General features: G+C 42.4%; 1 protein-coding gene across 2 annotated transcripts in view; it reads right to left on the bottom strand.

The window, feature by feature from the left end:
• Window positions 1–20,329, bottom strand: part of LOC115476675 (phospholipase A2 inhibitor and Ly6/PLAUR domain-containing protein-like) — a 52,989-nt gene that overhangs the window by 21,798 nt on the left and 10,862 nt on the right. The window contains exons 1-2 of one of the 2 annotated variants that reach the window (XM_030213185.1): window positions 9,367–9,499; window positions 7,869–7,991 (exon numbers count right to left, since the gene is read on the bottom strand). In XM_030213185.1, coding sequence (XP_030069045.1) covers window positions 7,869–7,991; window positions 9,367–9,454 — 211 coding nt within the window. In that variant the 5' untranslated portion in view covers window positions 9,455–9,499. Of the gene's footprint in view, window positions 1–7,868; window positions 7,992–9,366; window positions 9,500–20,329 lie in introns of those variants that run through there. The other variant, XM_030213184.1, reaches the window with a different exon arrangement.

The following is a 20,329-nucleotide window of genomic DNA, read 5'->3' on the forward strand; positions in this document are numbered from 1 at the left end:
CAATTCTACTATATGTTTCTTGAGATGCGGCGACCAGAATTGAACACAATACTCAAGGTGCGGTCGCACCATGGAGCGATACAAAGGCATTATAACATCCTCACACCTGTTTTCCATACCTTTCCTGATAATACCCAACATTCTATTCGCTTTCTTAGCCGCAGCAGCACACTGAGCAGAAGGTTTCAGTGTGTTATCGACGATGACACTCAGATCCCTTTCTTGGTCCGTAACTCCTAACGTGGAACCTTGCATGACGTAGCTATAATTCGGGTTCTTTTTTCCCACATGCATCACCTTGCACTTGCTCACATTAAACATCATCTGCCATTTAGCCGCCCAGTCTCCCAGTCTCGTAAGGTCCTCTTGTAATTTTTCACAATCCTGTCGCGATTTAACGACTTTGAATAACTTTGTGTCATCAGCAAATTTAATTACCTTGCTAGTTACTCCCATCTCTAAATCATTTATAAATATATTAAAAAGCAGCGGTCCTAGCACAGACCCCTGAGGAACCCCACTAACTACCCTTCTCCATTGTGAATACTGCCCATTTAACCCCACTCTCTGTTTCCTATCCTTCAACCAGTTTTTAATCCACAATAGGACATTTCCTCCTATCCCATGACCCTCCAATTTCCTCTGTAGCCTTTCATGAGGTACCTTGTCAAACGCCTTTTGAAAATCCAGATACACAATATCAACTGACTCCCCTTTGTCCACATGTTTGTTCACTCCTTCAAAGAATTGAAGTAAATTGGTCAGGCAAGATTTCCCCACACAAAAGCCATGCTGACTTGGTCTCAGTAATCCATGTCCTCGGATGTGCTCTGTAATTTTGTTTTTGATAATAGCCTCTACCATTTTCCCCGGCACCGACGTCAGACTCACCGGTCTATAATTTCCCGGATCTCCCCTGGAGCCTTTTTTAAAAATGGGCGTTACATTGGCCACCCTCCAATCTTCCGGTACCACGCTCGATTTTATGGATAAGTTGCATATCACTAGCAGTAGCTCCGCAAGCTCGTTTTTCAGTTCTATCAGTACTCTAGGATGAATACCATCCGGTCCAGGAGATTTGCTACTCTTCAGTTTGCCGAACTGCCCATTTACGTCCTCCAGGTTTACCGTGAAGTCAGTAAGTTTCTCCGACTCGTCCGCTTGAAATACCATTTCCGACACCGGTATCCCACCCAAATCTTCCTCGGTGAAGACCGAAGCAAAGAATTCATTCAGTCTCTCCGCTACGTCTTTGTCTTCCTTGATCGCCCCTTTTACCCCTCGGTCATCCAGCGGCCCAACCGATTCTTTTGCCGGCTTCCTGCTTTTAATATACCGAAAAAAAATTTTTACTATGTTTTTTTGCCTCTAATGCTATCTTTTTTTCATACTCCCTCTTGGCCTTCTTAATCTGCGCCTTGCATTTGCTTTGACACTCCTTATGCTGTTTCTTGTTATTTTCAGATGGTTCCTTCTTCCATTTTCTAAAGGCGTTTCTTTTAGCCCTAATAGCTTCCTTCACCTCACTTTTCAACCCGGCCGGGTGTCTTTTGGACTTCCGTCTTTCTTTTCTAATTCGCGGAATATGTATGGCCTGGGCCTCCAGGATGGTATTTTTGAACAGCGTCCACGCCTGTTGTACAGTTTTTACTCTCTCAGTTGCCCCCCCTAAGTTTTTTTTTTACCGTTCTTCTCATTTTATCATAGTCTCCTTTTTTAAAGTTAAACGCTAATGTATTTGACTTTCTGTGTACAGTTACTTCAAGGTTGATGTCAAAACTGATCATATTATGGTCACTGTTATCAAGCGGCCCCAGTACCATAACGTCCCTCACCAGATCATGCGCTCCACTAAGGACCATGTCTAGAATTTTTCCTTCTCTCGTCGGCTCCTGCACCAGTTGCTCCATAAAGCTGTCCTTGATTTCATCAAGGAATTGTATCTCTGTAGCGTGTCCCGATGTTACATTTACCCAGTCTATATTTGGATAATTGAAGTCACCCATTATTATCACATTGCCCATTTTGTTCGCGTCTCTGATTTCTTTTATCATTTCTGTGTCTACCTGCTCATCCTGGCGAGGCGGACGGTAGTACACTCCTATCACCATTTTTTTTCCCTTTTATACATGGAATTTCAACCCACAGTGATTCAAAGGTGTGATTTGTGTCCTGCTGAATTTGTAATCTATCTGAGTCAAGGCTCTCTTTAATATACAATGCTACCCCTCCACCAGTCCGGTCTACCCTATCATTACGATATACTTTGTGATTAATCACATGATCAAAAATTTTAAGTCATGGTCGATCATGCGATTAAAACTTTTAATGGATGAGCAGCCCTAGTGATGATCCTTTAGTTAAATATTTTTCAGATTTTATGCTATAATTGGGATTAAATTGGTGGCCCATTAGACAGACTTATGTTGCTGCCCATTCTCTGGATGGTCTCTGTCACTAATATGTTTGAGACTGACAATTTTCTGTCAGATGTAGTGACCTCCCCTACTGTCTGATCTGATCTCTTTTTGCTTTTAATCTTCTCATGCACTCAGCTATGAGGAAATCGGCATTGGTAAATCCAAGGAAGCAACATAGAGGCAAATAATGTAAGGCAGATACTTTCACAGATTTTTTACATCCTGCTTTTGCCTTACTAAATACTAGTGATGTGGATTCCAGAATATCTGATTGGAACATGAATCTTATGCATGCTGCTGATAAAGTAGCCCCTTTAAAATAACTTGGTGCAAAAACTGTGATTTTCCTTGGTATTCTACCGAATTGCTTTAAAAAAGTGTGAATGTAGGAGATTAGAAAAAGTTTGGCAGTAGAGCCACTTGGAAAACATGCATCACTAATTATGAATATCAGATTTGTACTGCCAAACGTGTTATTCTAGGAAAATAACTTCTGGACTAAATAATTCATGCTTATTATTTCAAATTGTTCATACTCTAGAGATCCTGTTGACAATTTTGCTCAGCCGACTCCTTCAGCCAGTGATTTAGCACTATTCTTTGAGAAAACAAATCGTAGACATTAGGTCTTTTTTTTTCCAACTAACTCCATTGTATCTACAGATACACATATTTTCAAAGCACTTAGACTTACAAAGTTACATACAGGGGCATTTTCGATATGATGTCTAGTCCAACTTTGGACGTTTTGCTAAAAACATCCAAAATTCAAGTGAGGAATATAGGGGGTCTTTTATTAAAGCTTAGCTCGCGTTATCTGCAGCAGGGCCCATTTTATTCCTATGGGCCCTGCTGCAGATAACTTGAGCTAAGCTTTAGTAAAAGACCCCCATAGCCATTTTGAAAACAGAAAAACATCTGTCTTTTTGTTTTGAAAATGCCTGTTTGCTAGATGTCTTTATGGCTGATGTGCCAATGTTTCTGGGAAATGTTAAGTTCGCAATTGCCTTTTGCTACTCATTATATTTCAGTGAGAAGCAAGTACTGTAAGTTTGTGTTTAGAATTTTTTGATGCCAAATGATACTATGATATTGTTTTATTATTTATTTATTTTAGATATCTGATCATCACATTCAATGTCCTTAATAATCTTTTTAAAGGTTTGTAATATTCTGTTTATTCAGGTGTTCTAAATTATTTTTCTGGTATTTAAGCAAATGAATTGTCTATGCAGTTTTCATCTAGCTGCATTTTGAATCTATTTTTTAATGTTGTTAGACCATTAGGTTGAGAATAGATTATATTATAATGTGGTTGAGATTTTATATATACATCAGTATTAGAACTTGTGCAATATGTAATCTTTAGGGCCCTGTTCACTAAGCCACGCAGAAGGTGCGCAAACTTTATATCACGTGCTAATGCTAGAGATCCCCATATAAATATAATGGGTGTTTGTATCATTAGTGCATACTTTCTATCACTGCAAGGGTTACACTCTGCAGTGTAATTGCTGCAGATAACGCGAGCTAAGCTTTAGTAAAAGACCCCCTATATTCCTCACTTGAATTTTGGATGTTTTAGCAAAACGTCCAAAGTTGGACTAGACATCATATCGAAAATGCCCCTGTATGTAACTTTGTAAGTCTAAGTGCTTTGAAAATATGTGTATTTAATTAGTCACGTGTATCACATAACCACCAATTTGACTAACTTTTTATCTCTTAATGTATTTAAGTAGATAATACTGTCTAATCCTTCATATATTATTTATTAATTACCATCATTACATCATACTTTCCAACATTAAATCTCACATTCCCCCATCAAATCTCCTTAGACAACAATCATCTGGACTTAACATATAATAATGTCCCACATCATGAATTGTCCATACCAGTCTTTAACAGGTGCACCCCATTAGGCTACACTGCCTACTCATTCGAAATTGTCAGTTCTTCGATGTATCCAAGATATGTATTCCAATGTCAACTCTGCTAAGTCCAAATGATGAAAAACAGCTCTGCTGTAATCTTGATCTCATACACCAACAGATGTGAAATCTTCACAAATCATATCTTAGTAAGGAGACCTGAGTCATTCAATTCAATCACCAAATAGGTCTCAACACAGGCCATGTTTCATTTTCCTTCTTCAGGAGACCTTGTTCAAATAACATCAACAATTATACATAGAACCATACATTTACAACATTTTTTTATATTCAATTTTACTCCAAACCATACCTTTAACAGCCGCTTTAGAGCGCTAGGCACACCAACATCTTAATAATATCAGACTTAAGAAGATAGATACCCCATTAGTTGGTCACTGGTTGCAATTACATTATTCAGTTGAGGATTTAAAATTTGTCGTTTTGGTGAGTTTGCAAGCTGATTGGGAAATCCTGAAAGGGTATTAATTCGTAGAGAGCAACAAATGATCTTTAATTGGGGGACTGTGGAACCAAATGGTCTTAAAGAGGTGGATTGGCCACTATTAATGACGTTATAAAAGAGGAAGTATGTCAGACGTAGTATTATCCAAGTTTACATGAGGTTGTCACGTCTATTGCACAGGGATGCCTTGGTGTGCCTAGCGCTCTAATGCGGCTGTTAAAGGTATGATTTGGAATAAAATTGAATATAAAAAAATGTTGTAAATGTATGGTTCTATGAATAATTGTTGATGTTATTTGAACAAGGTCTCCTGAAGATTTGATGGGGGAATGTGAGATTTTAATGTTGGAAAGTATGGTGTAATGATGGTATTTAATAAATATATGAAGGATTAGACAGTGTTACAATAAGAGGTAAAAGGTTAGTCAAATTGGTGGTTATATCAGTGCATGCTAATTTTTAGCAGTGCACAGTGTAGTAAACAGGTGTGTTAGCATTTTTAACATGCCTACAATTAGTGTGTGCATTAAACGTGTACGCACCTATAGGGATATTGTAGGCGCATCATGGTTAATGCATGTACATGGTTAACGTGCATTAAAGACACTAACGTGCTCATAATGCAGCTTAGTAAACAAGGCCCTTACTGTATAATAGCAATTTTATTATGTACATATGTTGGTTATTGATCTCTAACATATGGATGATATATTGTATTATTACAATTTCAGATATGTTGTATTTATTTTTTATACATCATTGACTATGTTGATATGTTCATGTTATGTTCTAATGTATACTTCATGAAATGTGATTATATATTTTATAATCATTCATTTATTCTATTGCTGCTAGGTCCATTTGTTTTGATCAGTATCTATTGAAGTATTATCTATATAAATAATTCTCACCTCCAACGTTCAGTGAAGCACTGAATCTACTGTTCCTGGGTTAGCCGGCAGGACCACTCACCCTCCTAGGCTGTCACCACCACTCACCCTCACTCATAGACCTGTCCTCAGCCACGCCCTTTCCAGACATAATTCACAACCCCAACGTTCTAATGAAGCCACATCGCTAATCTCCAACTTCCGTCATGGTGTAGATCGCAGTTGCATGACTGTCTGCCCTGCTCTCGCGTCAAACGTCATGACATCGAGGGCAGAGCCACGGAGGACCAATCAAACAGCACCAACAATGCTAGGCAACCGAACGACATGGACCGATACATTACACGCACGAACGTGGGAGGGAGGCAGGCAGCCTGAACGTAGGAGGGAGGGAGGCAGCCAGCCAGCCTGAACGTGACAAGGAAAGAGGGAGGGAGGGAGCCAGCCTCAACGTTAGTTTGCCACTTTGCCTTATCGCGCTGTGTTTTTAATTTTATCTCCGTTCCTTTGCAACAGCTATCAGCTGATTTTCCGCTGGATGCACTGCTAATAGGAGTTTTGTTTATGCTGAACAGCAAGAGACTAACAGTGCTTGTCTGCTGGAGGCAGGAGAAGGCGACAGATCCTTACAATTCCTCCTATATGTAATCCTTCTACAGCCTACAAGGCTCCTTTTCACCTCCTACTCTGTCAATGGCTGACAACTAAGCAGCATGTTTTCAGTGGAAATTTCATTGCCTTCCCCACTAGGTGCATTTAGCTGGTGAGGCAAAGAGTGCATAGTATAAGAACCTTTCAAAAGTCTTCTCATCTTCAATTTGTGGTGTGCTTTCACCTAATTCTCTGACAACGACAATCACTGGGTGCCTGGAGACGGGGGGGGGGGGGGGGGGGGGGGGCAGAGGACAGAGGACAATCACTGGGTGCCTTGAGAGGGGGGCAGGGGACAGAACCCTGCAACTCTAAGGGAGAATCAGTGTGTGCCTGCAGGAGGGAGGGGGCAGGGGTACAGAAGAGAATCACTTCATGGCTACGGGGGGGGGGGGGGGGAAGGGGACACTGGAGAATCGCTGGGAGGCTGGAGGGGGGGGGCAGGGGACAGATGACAATCGCCGCGTGGCTGCAGAGCGAGGGCACGGGACAGACAAGAACCTTGCTAGCGCCCGTTTCATTTCTCTCAGAAATGGGCCTATTTTCCTAGTTTATTATATATATATATATATTTTTTTTTTTTAATTTGTATGTATCTATTGAAATGTTGGTTGTTTTATCAATTTTAATGTATTTTTATGTTTTATATGTTATTAGACCCCTGATGCAGACCATAGAGCCAAAACACAGTCTGTGTCGGGTTGTTTATGTTGAATAAAGATCTTCTGACAACCATCGTTCACTTTGCTGTTTTTTGTGCATTCAAGTTTTTTTCTTAAAATATTTGACATCTCTTTCAGTGTGTGGGCCATAAAGAAAGAAAGCACAGGTCGTGAAGGATTATTTTTTAACCATCCTCTAAGAGAGAATAGTCATCAAATCATGTGATTGCTAGTAAAAAAAAAAAAAAGCACACATCACATGCTGCCATAAGAACAGGCAGATCTAATTTTACAATCTTAAAAAAAAAGCAACAATTCTTTAAACATTTTTCTTACTACAACTGGTAACCAGTTGTAATGAAATCAAGACTGGAGTGGTATGTTTCCATCTGGGAACATTAGAAATCATTGTCATTCTAGTAATCCTTAAAGTCACACTGATAGGGCAGGATTATGACACTGGCAAACTATGCATGTGCTTGGGTCCCAAATATTTAGGAGAAGTTTCTCATTTGTGCTAATTCAATAGATTCCAAGGTAGACTTACCCTGCTAAATCAGCTGCTGGCAGAAGAAAGACTGGGGACAGGGGTCCAGAACCTGCAGAGGTCTGTCTATTCTCCTTAATCTCTCTGCATTATCCTCAAATCAGCAGTGCTGCATATTACAATGGAGGGGGGGGGGGGGGAACTCATCATGCTTGCTTGCCTAGAGCCTGCTGAAGGGCTAAACCTTCACTGGCTAGGTTTGCATCCAGAAGAGAATTGAGAAGCACTGTCCTAAGTGGTCACCTAGTCTGCATATTGCATATAGTTAAACCATCCCTGTAAATAATAATCCACTTACCGTTATAGATTTCGGTGGTACTGCTTTGACATTCATCATATTTATTATCTTGATTGCAACTTTGTGAAGAGCTTTCACAGCTCCTGTTTTCAGCATAACACACTTCACAATTCAGAGCATCCCCTAGAGTACAAAATGTAGAATCATCTATTAAAATGTCTTCTTTAATATAAAGTCATTTTGTACCTTTCATGTTATTCTCCATATTTTGCTTTTCTAGGGAAATTGCCTGCATAAGTTTGGAAAGCACAAATTCAAGAGAATAAAAAATATCCTGAAGAATACTATGAGAAAAAGGTTTAGAGAGATTTTGATTCCATGAGAATCTTTTTTTTTTACTTAATTTTTCATTTTGTTTGATTTCTATTGATATATGTCCCCAGAAATAGAAGAAAATGAAACAGCAAATATTGGCATTTTGCATGGTGTTTTTAATCCTGCATGTTGCTATGTTGATGTACTCCTAGCTTTCTGTGGTCTTGGCCTAAATTATACATTTCAAGTTATGCCTGATATTTGTGCAGGCTGCCTAGACACATATCCCCAAATTCTATAAATGGCACCCAAAGTTGGGTGTGCAATTTGGCACACAGTTATAAAATAGGGCCAGTTTGAAGTGTAACTTAATTTACTAATTGGCACTAAAGTGGCACTTAATTGGTGATAACTATCAATAATTGGCCTTAACTGACTTATGCCTTTATTCAGTAAACTGAACACCTAAATTCTATGGTGCAGAACTCTATCAGTCTTTTAGGACATAGATGTTTAGTTCCCTTTGAAATGGGCAATAAACATCTATGAACTTGCCAGCCCAAGACATGTCCAGATCATGGCCTCTTGCTATCTGCATGCCCTTGAGTTTGATATGTGCATATCCTGGCTTTGTAAACATTTAAGTGCCGATTTATCCATGTATTAAATGCAACTAGGGCTTGCAAATTGAGGGCCAAAGCAGCTGAATATCAGTACTTAGATGTATAAGCCAATCATCTGGTGTGGAATGTTCTTGATCCCTTTTTGGGTGGCTAATTTTGGCCATATAACAATTTATACATCCAAAATTTCCCATTCAAGTGGCCTGGATATTTTTAGAGCACTTCGGCCATTGACCCTGACACCTACAACCAGTGCGTTTTTTCTAGCAAAAAAGGTGCCGGTACTCAAAAGCTAGGCCACCCTTCAGGGGTGAGGTGATCACTGAGGGACCCATCCCACAATAGCCAGGCCCCCTGCAACCAGTCACAGAATCTATGACAAGGCAGAATTGGTGTGTAGAGCCTGAGCTCTTTCATTAAAACTTGGGAACAATGGGTCAATTTTAGCAGACAATAGAAAAAGTGCCGGTACTCAGTACCCCCAAGTACCCTCTCAAAAAAAGCCCTGCCCACAACATAAGTGCTTTGAATATCAACCTCAAGAGTTTTCTGCTGTGCTGCATGTTACAACAGAGTAGAAGCAATCAGTTTGTAAAGAGAACACAAGGAAAGAGCCTCACCTGTGACCACTAGAGCAGAAAGGATACAGAAACCAGTAAGAAAGGCGTTCATGGTGATGGAAAGAGGATGAAACTGGATGCTGCTCATGGACTGGCTTGAGCTTACACTGGCTTCTGGAGCACCTCCTGATGAAGTTGTGATATTTATGCCCTGGTGATAAAACTCAAGTGCAACCTATTATTAAAGTCATTATCGTTAATGATATATTCCTGATCTGTTGCAATATAGGGGATTGACTTTTGTCCCGATTGCATCTGCCCGAGAATGTATGCTCAGGTGTGTCAACTGGAAATTTTCCCTCACCCTGAAAGTGCCCCATTTAAGGGCAATTATATATACAATGAACCTAGGTCTACAAAGTGCAATCACAGTGGGAGTGAATGAAAAAACAACAAGGCAAGCATGTATATTTAAACTTCTTTTACATACAAACTCCAGTATTTGTAAATATGAAACAACTTTTATTCGTTCATATACAAGTGACACTGTTATTACATTTAAAAACATACACTCATACCATCCATTCACCGTTCTCACTGTATGCCAATAGATTATAGTAACATCATTCACTATCATTCACTTGTCTTAATACATTGTTTACACATAATGTCCCTCATGGACTATTACAGCAACTTAATTCCATGTGTTCACCACCATAACACGCGCCGGGTTTTCCACCTGGTCGCTACATCCACTTGACACGCAGGTGCTGGTTATTTAGTCCTCAATATGTAACTGCTGGTACTCCAATATAATGTAACAGTGAATGTTTTTAATCAACCAATGTCCTTTTAACCATTTGGCAGACGCTGAGAAATCGGTAACGATGTTACTATAATCTATTGGCATACAGAGTGAGGACAGTGAATAGATGGTATGAGTTTATTCTGACCCTAAATCCTATACTCTTCTCAAATTGACTGGCATTAGGTGAGAAACATACCTGATATTGTCTAAAATTTTTAAGGCTTGTTGCTTAATCAATTTAATTAGCACTGGGAAACCTCTCTTTCTGTCTGTCTGTCTTTCTTTCTGTTCCTGCCAAACTCTGATAGAGGGGAGGGGCATTTTTACATAGCTGGCACTGCTATAATTATTGGCAATATCTAGATTTATTTAAAAGGAAAGTTATTAATATCTTAGGGCAGTTTTAAAAAGTATAATAAATTGTAAAGTGCTGGATCAGACACTACCATTTTGGTCCATTCAACTAGAGAATTCCCTTGATAGCAGCACTTAAGCTGACCCATTGGGACTTATAATCCCACCCACCCTCCCCACAACCCACCCACCCCAGGGTTGTCCACTCATTTATAGACGAACCAAACCTTATTAACTTTACTCCACAGTCATACACAGGCAGTCTTGCAGGTGGATACTCCAACATAGTACACCTGTTCATACCCATTTCAACCAATCAGGATGACTTTTATTCTCTGCAATGATTGTGCTGCTTTGGTTTCAAGGCCAATCATCTGGAAACTTAAAGCTTGTCCTATCTGCCTTCAGCTATCTACTTTAAAACAAGAGCTATATAAAGTAATGCAAGAATTAGATGCAATTAAAGCAACTTATAGGACTGTACAGAATCATAACTTTTCACCACTGCCTCAGAGAATAAAACCACAAAGGAACAGATGGTTCACAGTAGGCTCAGGCAGAATTCGTCATGTCACACAGAAACATCCGCCCACACAAGTGTTGCCACTACAAAATTCTTTTGATCCACTACAGCACTGTGATGTTCCTGAAACTAAAATTGAAGCAAAAGAAAAAGCAAGGAAGAGGGAACAAAAAGAGGAGAAGGTACCCAAAGAGAAAAGACACTCACAAATCACTAAACCCAAAACACATACTAGGAAATGTAATTGGAAAGCAATGACCACAAATGCTCACAGTATAAGCAATAAAATTCATGACCTTCAAGCCCTGATGTTGGAGAATGACTTGGACATAGTTGCAGTCACAGAGACATGGCTCAATGGTTCCCATGACTGGGATGTAAACATACCAGGCTATAATCTTTTTAGGAAGGATAGAGAGGGACGTAAAGGTGGAGGAGTAGCTCTGTATCTGAGAAATGATATCGCAGCAACTGAAATGACAGGGAAGTGGGGAAAGGAAGAAGCGATATGGATCACCTTAACAAGAGAGGATAAAACCTTGGTCCACGTGGGTGTTGTCTACAGACCCCCAACACAATTGGAGGAACTGGATAAAGATCTGATCGCTGATATTCAAAAGTTGGGGAAGAAGAGAGAGGTGCTGTTGTTAGGAGATTTTAATCTGCCGGATGTAGATTGGAAGGTTCCGTCTGCAAAATCGGAAAGAAGTAGAGAGATTGTGGATGCTTTCCAAAGTGCTCTGCTCAGACAAATGGTGAACGAACCCACGAGGGACGGAGCCACGTTAGATCTGGTGCTCACGAATGGGGATAGTGTGTCAAATGTCCGAGTGGCTGCACACCTGGGAAACAGTGACCATCAAACGGTTTGTTTTGATGTAACGGCTCATGTGGATGGCAGCCACTCTAAACTCAAAGTCCTGGATTTCAAGCGAGCTGACTTTAACAAAATGGAAGAATACCTGAGGAAGGAGCTGATGGGCTGGGAGGACATACGAGAAGTGGAAGGACAGTGGTCCAGGCTAAAAGAAGTAATAAACAGGGCCACAGACCTTTATGTAAGGAGAGTAAATAAAAGCAAGAGAAAAAGGAAACCGATATGGTTCTCTAAGCAAGTGGCTGAGAAAATAAAGATTAAAGAGTTAGCATTCCAGAAATATAGAAAATCTCAAGAGAAAGAACACGGGGAGGAATACCGGATGAAACTGAAAGAAGCCAAGAGAGAGGTACGTCTGGCGAAGGCGCAAGCGGAAGAACATATGGCTAGAAATGTAAGGAGGGGAGACAAAAACTTCTTCAGGTATATTAGTGAAAGGAGAAAGACTATAAAGGGAATTGTGAGACTAAAAGATACAACAAAACACTATGTAGAAAATGATGAAGAAAAAGCCAATTTGCTAAATAGATACTTTTGTTCTGTTTTCACTGAAGAAAACCCTGGGGAAGGACCGAGAGGGACTGGCAAAAGTACACCTGAGAATGAGGTGGATAGAGCGCCGTTCACGGAAGAGAGTGTGTATCAACAACTTGGAAAGCTAAAGGTGGACAAAGCCATGGGGCCGGACGGGATCCACCCCAGAATACTGAGAGAGCTCAGAGAGGTTCTGGCGGGTCCTCTTAAAGACTTGTTTAATAAATCCTTGGAGACGGGAGAGGTTCCGAGGGATTGGAGAATGGCGGAGGTGGTCCCTCTTCACAAAAGTGGGGATAGGGAAGAAGCTGGAAACTACAGGCCGGTAAGCCTCACTTCGGTTATTGGAAAAGTAATGGAAGCCATGCTGAAGGAAAGGATAGTGAATTTCCTGGAAGCCAATAAGTTGCAAGATCCGAGACAACATGGTTTCACCGAAGGGAAATCGTGCCAAACGAATCTCATTGAATTCTTTGACTGGGTGACAGGAGAATTAAATCAAGGACGTGCTATGGACGTCATCTACTTAGATTTCAGCAAGGCTTTTGACACGGTTCCCCACAGGAGGCTCTTAAATAAACTAGACGGCCTGAAGATAGGACCCGAAGTGGTGAACTGGATTAGGAACTGGTTGACGGACAGACGCCAGAGGGTGGTGGTGAATGGAGTTCGCTCGGAGGAAGGAAAGGTGAGTAGTGGAGTGCCTCAGGGATCGGTGCTGGGGCCGGTTCTGTTCAATATATTTGTGAGTGACATAGCCGAAGGGTTACAAGGTAAAGTTTGCCTTTTTGCGGATGACACCAAGATTTCCAACAGAGTGGACACCCCGGAGGGAGTGGAAAACATGAAAAAAGATCTGAAGAAGCTAGAAGAATGGTCTAACGTTTGGCAATTAAAATTCAATGCGAAGAAATGCAAAGTGATGCACTTAGGGAGTAGAAATCCAAGGGAGACGTATGTGTTAGGCGGGGAGAGTCTGATAGGCACGGACGGGGAGAGGGATCTTGGGGTGATAGTATCTGAGGACCTGAAGGCGACGAAACAGTGCGACAAGGCGGTGGCCGTAGCTAGAAGGTTGCTAGGCTGTATAGAGAGAGGAGTGACCAGCAGAAGAAAGGAGGTTTTAATGCCCCTGTATAAGACGTTGGTGAGGCCCCACCTGGAGTATTGTGTTCAGTTTTGGAGGCCGTATCTTGCGAAGGATGTTAAAAAAATGGAAGCGGTGCAAAGAAAAGCTACGAGGATGGTATGGGATTTACGTTCCAAGACGTATGAAGAGAGGCTTGCTGACCTGAACATGTACACCCTGGAGGAAAGGAGGAACAGGGGTGATATGATACAGACGTTCAAATATTTAAATGGTATTAATCCACAAACGAATCTTTTCCGGAGATGGGAAGGCGGTAGAACGAGAGGACATGAAATGAGATTGAAGGGGGGCAGACTCAGGAAAGATGTCAGGAAGTATTTTTTCACGGAGAGGGTGGTGAACGCTTGGAATGCCCTCCCGCGGGAGGTGGTGGAGATGAAAACGGTAACGGAGTTCAAACATGCGTGGGATATGCATAGAGGAATCCTGTGCAGAAGGAATGGATCCTCAGAAGCTTAGCTGAAATTGGGTGGCGGAGCAGGTGGGGGAAAGAGGAGGTGGTGGTTGGGAAGCGAGGATAGGGGAGGGCAGACTTATACGGTCTGTACCAGAGCCGGTGCTGGGAGGCGGGACTGGTGGTTGGGAGGCGGGAAATACTGCTGGGCAGACTTATATGGTCTGTGCCCTGAAAAGGACAGGTACAAATTCAATTCAAGGTAAGGTATACACATATGAGTTTGTCTTGGGCAGACTGGATGGACCATGCAGGTCTTTTTCTGCCGTCATCTACTATGTTACTATGTTACTATGTAAATGTAATAACAGTGTCACTTGTATATGAACGAATAAAAGTTGTTTCATATTTACAAATACTGGAGTTTGTATGTAAAAGATTTTCAATTTAACTCCGGGTGTGGAGTGTTGTACCCTAGTTTGTTATATTTAAACCACAGCTTAGAAAAATGATATGATCAAGTGGAATACTATTATTTGAACTTTTGACAAAAACACGTACTTAGGGGAGGAGGAGCTTCTCCATGATATCATTTCCTGCCAGGGAACATTTAAAAGGTGACTAGATGATTGCAGGGCACATATTTGAGAGAGGCACGCTTTTTTCGAGCTTATTTGTTATATTTCACCTTTGGAAGTTCCTGATGAAGTAGATACGAAACCCTGCAGAGTTGAACTTACGGAGGTTACATGAGGACTATTTAGCTCTAACTCAGCAGCATGAGGGGATGATTGAAGACCGTTTGTACCCCTCGCTGTGAACGCTGAGAGGTTTCCAGTTTAAGAGGTGGGTCCACCGGCAGTCAGCGTCTGGAGTGGACAGATTTAAGAATAATAACTGCGAGTGGACTACCATTATTTAAGCTAAGTGCCTATATTATTTTAAAATCTATTTGAAGAAGAATTAAAAATGATGTGAAGTGCTTCTGTGAATCTTCACAGAGGTTGTGAATGAGCCAACAGGATATGTATGTATGTTTAGGTAATTGATTTATGTTATTTATATTATAAGTTGAGCACTTGAAGGTTTTTTTGCTCACGATACTAAATATTGAAAAAATTGGGAAGTGGATCAATGATCGAGAGACTTGTCCACCCTTAGAGACATAAAACGCTTAGCGTAGTCTCACTTGGGTGAGTTTATACTCTGAGACCACTTCCTTCACACAAAAAAATTTTCTAAGCTGTGGTTTAAATATAACATACATGCTTGCCTTGTTGTTTTTTCATTCACTCCCACTGTGATTGCACTTTGTAGACCTAGGTTCGTTTTATATATAACTGATTTAATTTACCTACGGTCAATTTTGGGATCTGAGATTCAGTTGAGCCCATTTAAGGGCAAGCCAGTGTTTTTCCAGGGTGCTTCCCCATCCCCTCATAAACATTTTAAAGAAGATTGAGTAGAATGCATGAATTTCAGGTGATTTTTCCTCAAACCAAACAGATTCTTTGTTCCCAAACAGAGTTTGAAATCTCTTTTGCTCCTTTTTCCTTTCTCTTTATTCTGCCTTGATTGCTCTCCATTTTTCTCTCATTATATTGCCTCTTTCCCTTTTTGCTGTCTTTTCCCATTTTAGATTTCCTATTTCTTTACATCTGTTATCTCCTATCAATTCTTTCTAGCTTTCTTATTTTCTCTCCCCACCTCCGTTTGTCATATTGTATATCATTCTTGCCTTTTTCTTTTTTTCCCATAGTGGGTCTCCTCTTATTTTAGCAATAAATATTCCTATGTGTGTCAGTCAGATTCTGATGTAATAGACTTGTAATAGGACAGATCAGTGCCCTCAAGTTTATTCTTCTGTAAATACTTGCTGCTTTTTGAATACTTTACTGAATTTATGAAACTTGGCGAGTGTTTTTTTTCTTAATATAATAACATTTTATGGGTATTGTAATATCTGTAATCCCGGCAAACCTTCAGGGGTGGTAGGCTCCCTTCAGCAGTCCACAAACAACGTCCTTCCAGACAACACAGCTTTTAGTTCCAAACAGTTTATTTCCCCTCCTCCACAAAATCTCAGTTCAAGGGGGTTAAAGTCCCATTCAGTTTCCAAAATAAAGCAACAAGAAAAACTTCCCATTAAATCCAAGTTCTCCCCTAGTTCAACAGCCTGGGTTCCAGTTCTAAAAGTCTTTCCGCTTGGGTGGTTGCAGAATGGCAGTACACTGCCCACAACACAGCTAATTGACTCCTGTGACCACCTACTGCCTTCAGTCCCTGCAACCCTGCCCCAAAGTACAATTACAGTCCATGTCAACTGGCTCCTCCAAACCTGGTGTGTTGGTCTCTCCAGCCTCTCCTTCCTCCAAGCACTCCATTAACTCTGCTTCTCTGCTAGGCTGTTGGTTGGAGACCTCCTCCCCCTCCCAGGTGGAAGGAATCTTGTACTGATTTCTAACCCAAGGGTATTGAGCTTTGTCATCCCTGCTCCCCCTTCTGGCCCTCGCCTGCCATAGCAGCTGCTCTTTCCAGTCCTTTTCCCCCTCCCTTCCCCGTGGGGGCCATACCGGGTTTTGGGACCTACCACCCCGATCCCTTCTCTCAGGGCCTTGTGGGGAATGTAGTCTGGCCCCATACCTCCTCCTGAGCTGCTTAGACCCTCCAACCTCCTTACACACACCCCCCTTCAAATAATTGCGACTCCCTGCTTCCTCCAGGCTACTTGCTGGGGAGTTTGCAATTCGGGACAGGGCGTCAGCGTTCCCGTGAAGCTTCCCCGCCCTATGCTGTATTTCAAAGGAAAAAGCTTGTAACGCTAAATACCAGCGGGTGAGCCTGGCATTCTGCCCCTGCATTTGTTGGAGCCATTTCAGAGGTGCGTGGTCAGTAATCAAAACAAAAGGATTGCCCTGCAGATAGTATTTCAGAGTTTCTATAGCCCACTTTATAGCCAAACACTCCTTCTCTATAACAGCGTAATGCTGCTCTGCCGGGTGCAGTTTCCTACTCAGAAAAAGGACAGGGTGCTCCTCCCCTTCAAACTCTTGGGATAACACAGCCTCCAAGCCCGTCTCTGAGGCGTCTGTTTGTAACAGGAAGGGCTTCTCAAAATCTATTCCTTTTAAGACCGGTTCCTGACACAGGAGGTCTTTCAACATTTGGAACTCCCCCGACCTGCCTCTGTCCACTTTAGGACATTAGGGCACCTTTTCCTCAGCATGTCAGTAAGGGTGCTTGACCTCTCTGCAAATCTAGGAATGAATCTGCGATAATATCCTATCAGCCCCAAAAACCCCCTCAATTGTTTTTTGGTGTGGGGCATCAGAAAATCACGCACTCCCTGCACTTTATCCCTTAGGGGTTTGATAACTCTCCCTCCCACAATGTATCCCAAGTATTTTACCTCTTCACTAGCAAACACGCACTTCTTTGGGTTCACTGTTAGGCCCGCCCGCCTGAGGGATTCTAGCACAGCTTTGACTTTGGGCAAATGGGACTCCCAATCTGAGCTAAAAATGACAATATCATCCATATACACGGCAGCGTAGTCCGAATGCCACCTCAGCAACTGATCAGCCAATCGTTGGCAGCACGCTGCCGCCCCATTTAACCCAAATGGCATTCGTCTAAATTGGAATAACCCTATAGGGGTGCCAAAGGCTGTTTTGGGCTTAGCCTCCTCTGTCAGCGGCACTTGCCAATACCCTTTCGTAAGATCTAAGGTAGTTAAATACTGAGCATGCCCCAGTTTGTCCAGTAAGTCATCTATCCGGGGCATGGGATAAGCATCAAACCGGGATATGGCATTCACCCTTCGGAAATCTATACAAAACCTCTGAGACCCATCACTCTTTGGTACCAACACCACTGGACTGGACCAGGGACTAACTGATTCCTCTATGATACCTAAGTCCATCATTTCCTGTACCTGCGTTATAATTTCCTTCCTCTTAAATTCGGGTGTTCTATGGGGCCTCTGCCTTACAATCCTACCAGGCTCAGTGATGATATCATGGGCCACCAAATGGGTTTCCTCAGGTAAGGGATTGATAACATCCTGAAACTCCTCTATCATTTCCCTTACCCGTTGCCTCTGCCCCATGGGATAGAGACTCACCAATAACAGGTTTCCCCCCCTCCTGTACATCACTTAGTTGAGGACCCAACTCCTCTTCAGGGACCGCCACAAACCCTTCTCTCTCTATCCACAGTTTCAATATATTTATATGGTAGGTCTGAATCCTACCTTACGCATGCCTTACCCGATATGTCCATGGGCCTACTCTGGCTATTACCACGCAGGGTCCCTTCCACTTAGAAGTAAACTTATGGGGGTCTGAGGCCACCATGATGAGCACTTTATCTCCCACCTGAAATTTCCTTACTTTTGTGCCCCGGTCATAATACCCTTTCTGGCTCTCTTGGCTCTGCCCCAGGGTGTCCTGCGCAAATGCCATGACCCTCTGAATCCTTGCTCTTAACTCCCTCAGGTATGTACTAACCTCCCTGGGCTCTTCCTCTCTCTCTACCCATGCCTCCTGAATTATGTCCAGAATGCCCCTCGGCAATCGGCCAAAGACCAATTCAAAGGGGGATACCCCTAGGGATGCACATGACGAGCGCCCTTGCCCCCTCCCGATCCTTTTTTTTTTCTTTTTTGGTGCTGAGGGAGAGGGGAGCAGCGGCGACCTGGGGCATCAATAAAGGACGCCCCTGATGCGTTTTCGCCCCCCCAGTTATTTTTTTTAATGGAGTTTGTAAACTTCTAGCAGACAGACAGCCCTAACGAGAGGTACAGACTCTCGTTAGATTTCACGGTGTTTTCCTGCGTTAAACGAATCGGAAAAGGTTAGTGCATGTCATTTCAATGGGATTTGTAGAAGAATTGCTCATCTGCATTCAGTTTTCGTTAGCTGCTACTGTCGTCGGAAAATAGGCTTTAGTGCATGGAAAGGATAGGAAATTCTTCCTTAAGGGCTCATTTAACGATGAAAAACGTTTAGTGCATCTGGGCCAGAGTGAATGTGCGAGTGTGTGTGTGTGTGACAGAGTGAGACTGTGTGAGAGTGTGTGTGTGTGAGAATGAGAGTGGGTGGCAGCGGCAGGGGCCCCCTCCCCCTCCCAGTTTCAGGGTTTCCCCCTCTCCCTCCCACGTTCAGGGTCCCTCCCTCCCTTCCACCCCCCTCCCTCTCCTTTTAAAAAGGTTGCTGTGACTGGAGCCTTCATCCAAAAAAAGAAATAGTTCTGAAAACGAAGGTGAAAGAGATTTTGAACCATGGTCTCCTAAACTGAATATTCCCGTCACATGCATATTATAAAGCTCGATGCTTATAACGCCTACTTGCTAATGCCGCTCCTCGCACTCCATATTCCGCTGCTCCTTCAGCAGTGGCGGGAGCTGCAAATGTTCTCTCCTGCCGCTGCTACTGCTGTCTTCGCGAACGGAGTGCCCACCCCGCAGCCATTTAGGCTGCCTGTTTGGAGCTCCAAGTGTCTCGGTCGTCCCCTCCCTCCCCTCTTTCAAATGTTCCCTCCCTGCTGCCTTTTCGGCCGGCACCCTGTTCCTTTCGCCCCTCCTCCATCTCTGGCGTTGTACGTGACGTCCGCCTGTGGGGTGGGTGATGCATGTGCAGAACAGCTGAGCTATGGAGCCTAGCAGATGAAGACCAAGGAGCCACGGTCTTAGCCAACAAGACGAATGGAACGTTGGAGGTGCGTTTTATTATATAGGATATTTATGCTGAATATCGGTACTTAAAAGGCCAAGTGCTGACTCTTCCCCCAAAAGGCCCCCAAAATAGCCAGTTTTGCATTAGGTCCTAACTGGACATTATCAGTGGCATTAACTGGTTGTCACTGAAAATGAGTTGTTACCCACAAACAAGTGATTTAACTGGTCAAGAGACGTTTCTGGCTGGTTAAATTGCTTTGAATATCGACCCCTTAGTGTCTGAATATGGCCACTAACTGGATAATCTCTGGTTTCACCTGAGCTTTGTCCACATACTGCCCTGGCACAGTGTAAGTACATAAGTATTGCCATACTGGGAAAGACCAAAGGTTCATCAAGCCCAGCATCCTGTTTCCAACAGTGGCCACTCCAGGTAACAAATACCTGGCAAGATCCCAAAAAATTACAAAACATTCTATACTGCTTATCCCAGAAATAGTGGATTTTGCCCAAGTCCATTTAATAGTGGTCTATGAACCTTTCCTTTAGGAAGCTGTGCAAACCTTTTTAAAACTTCGCTAAGCGAACTACCTTTACCACATTCTCCGGCAACGAATTCCAGAGTTTAATTACACATTGAGTGAAGAAACATTTCTCTGATTCGTTTTAAATTTACTACATTGTAGCTTCATCGCATGCCCTAGTC

The sequence above is a fragment of the Microcaecilia unicolor genome, chromosome 8 (genome assembly GCF_901765095.1).
Source record: "Microcaecilia unicolor chromosome 8, aMicUni1.1, whole genome shotgun sequence".
NCBI classification, from domain to species: Eukaryota; Metazoa; Chordata; class Amphibia; order Gymnophiona; family Siphonopidae; genus Microcaecilia; species Microcaecilia unicolor.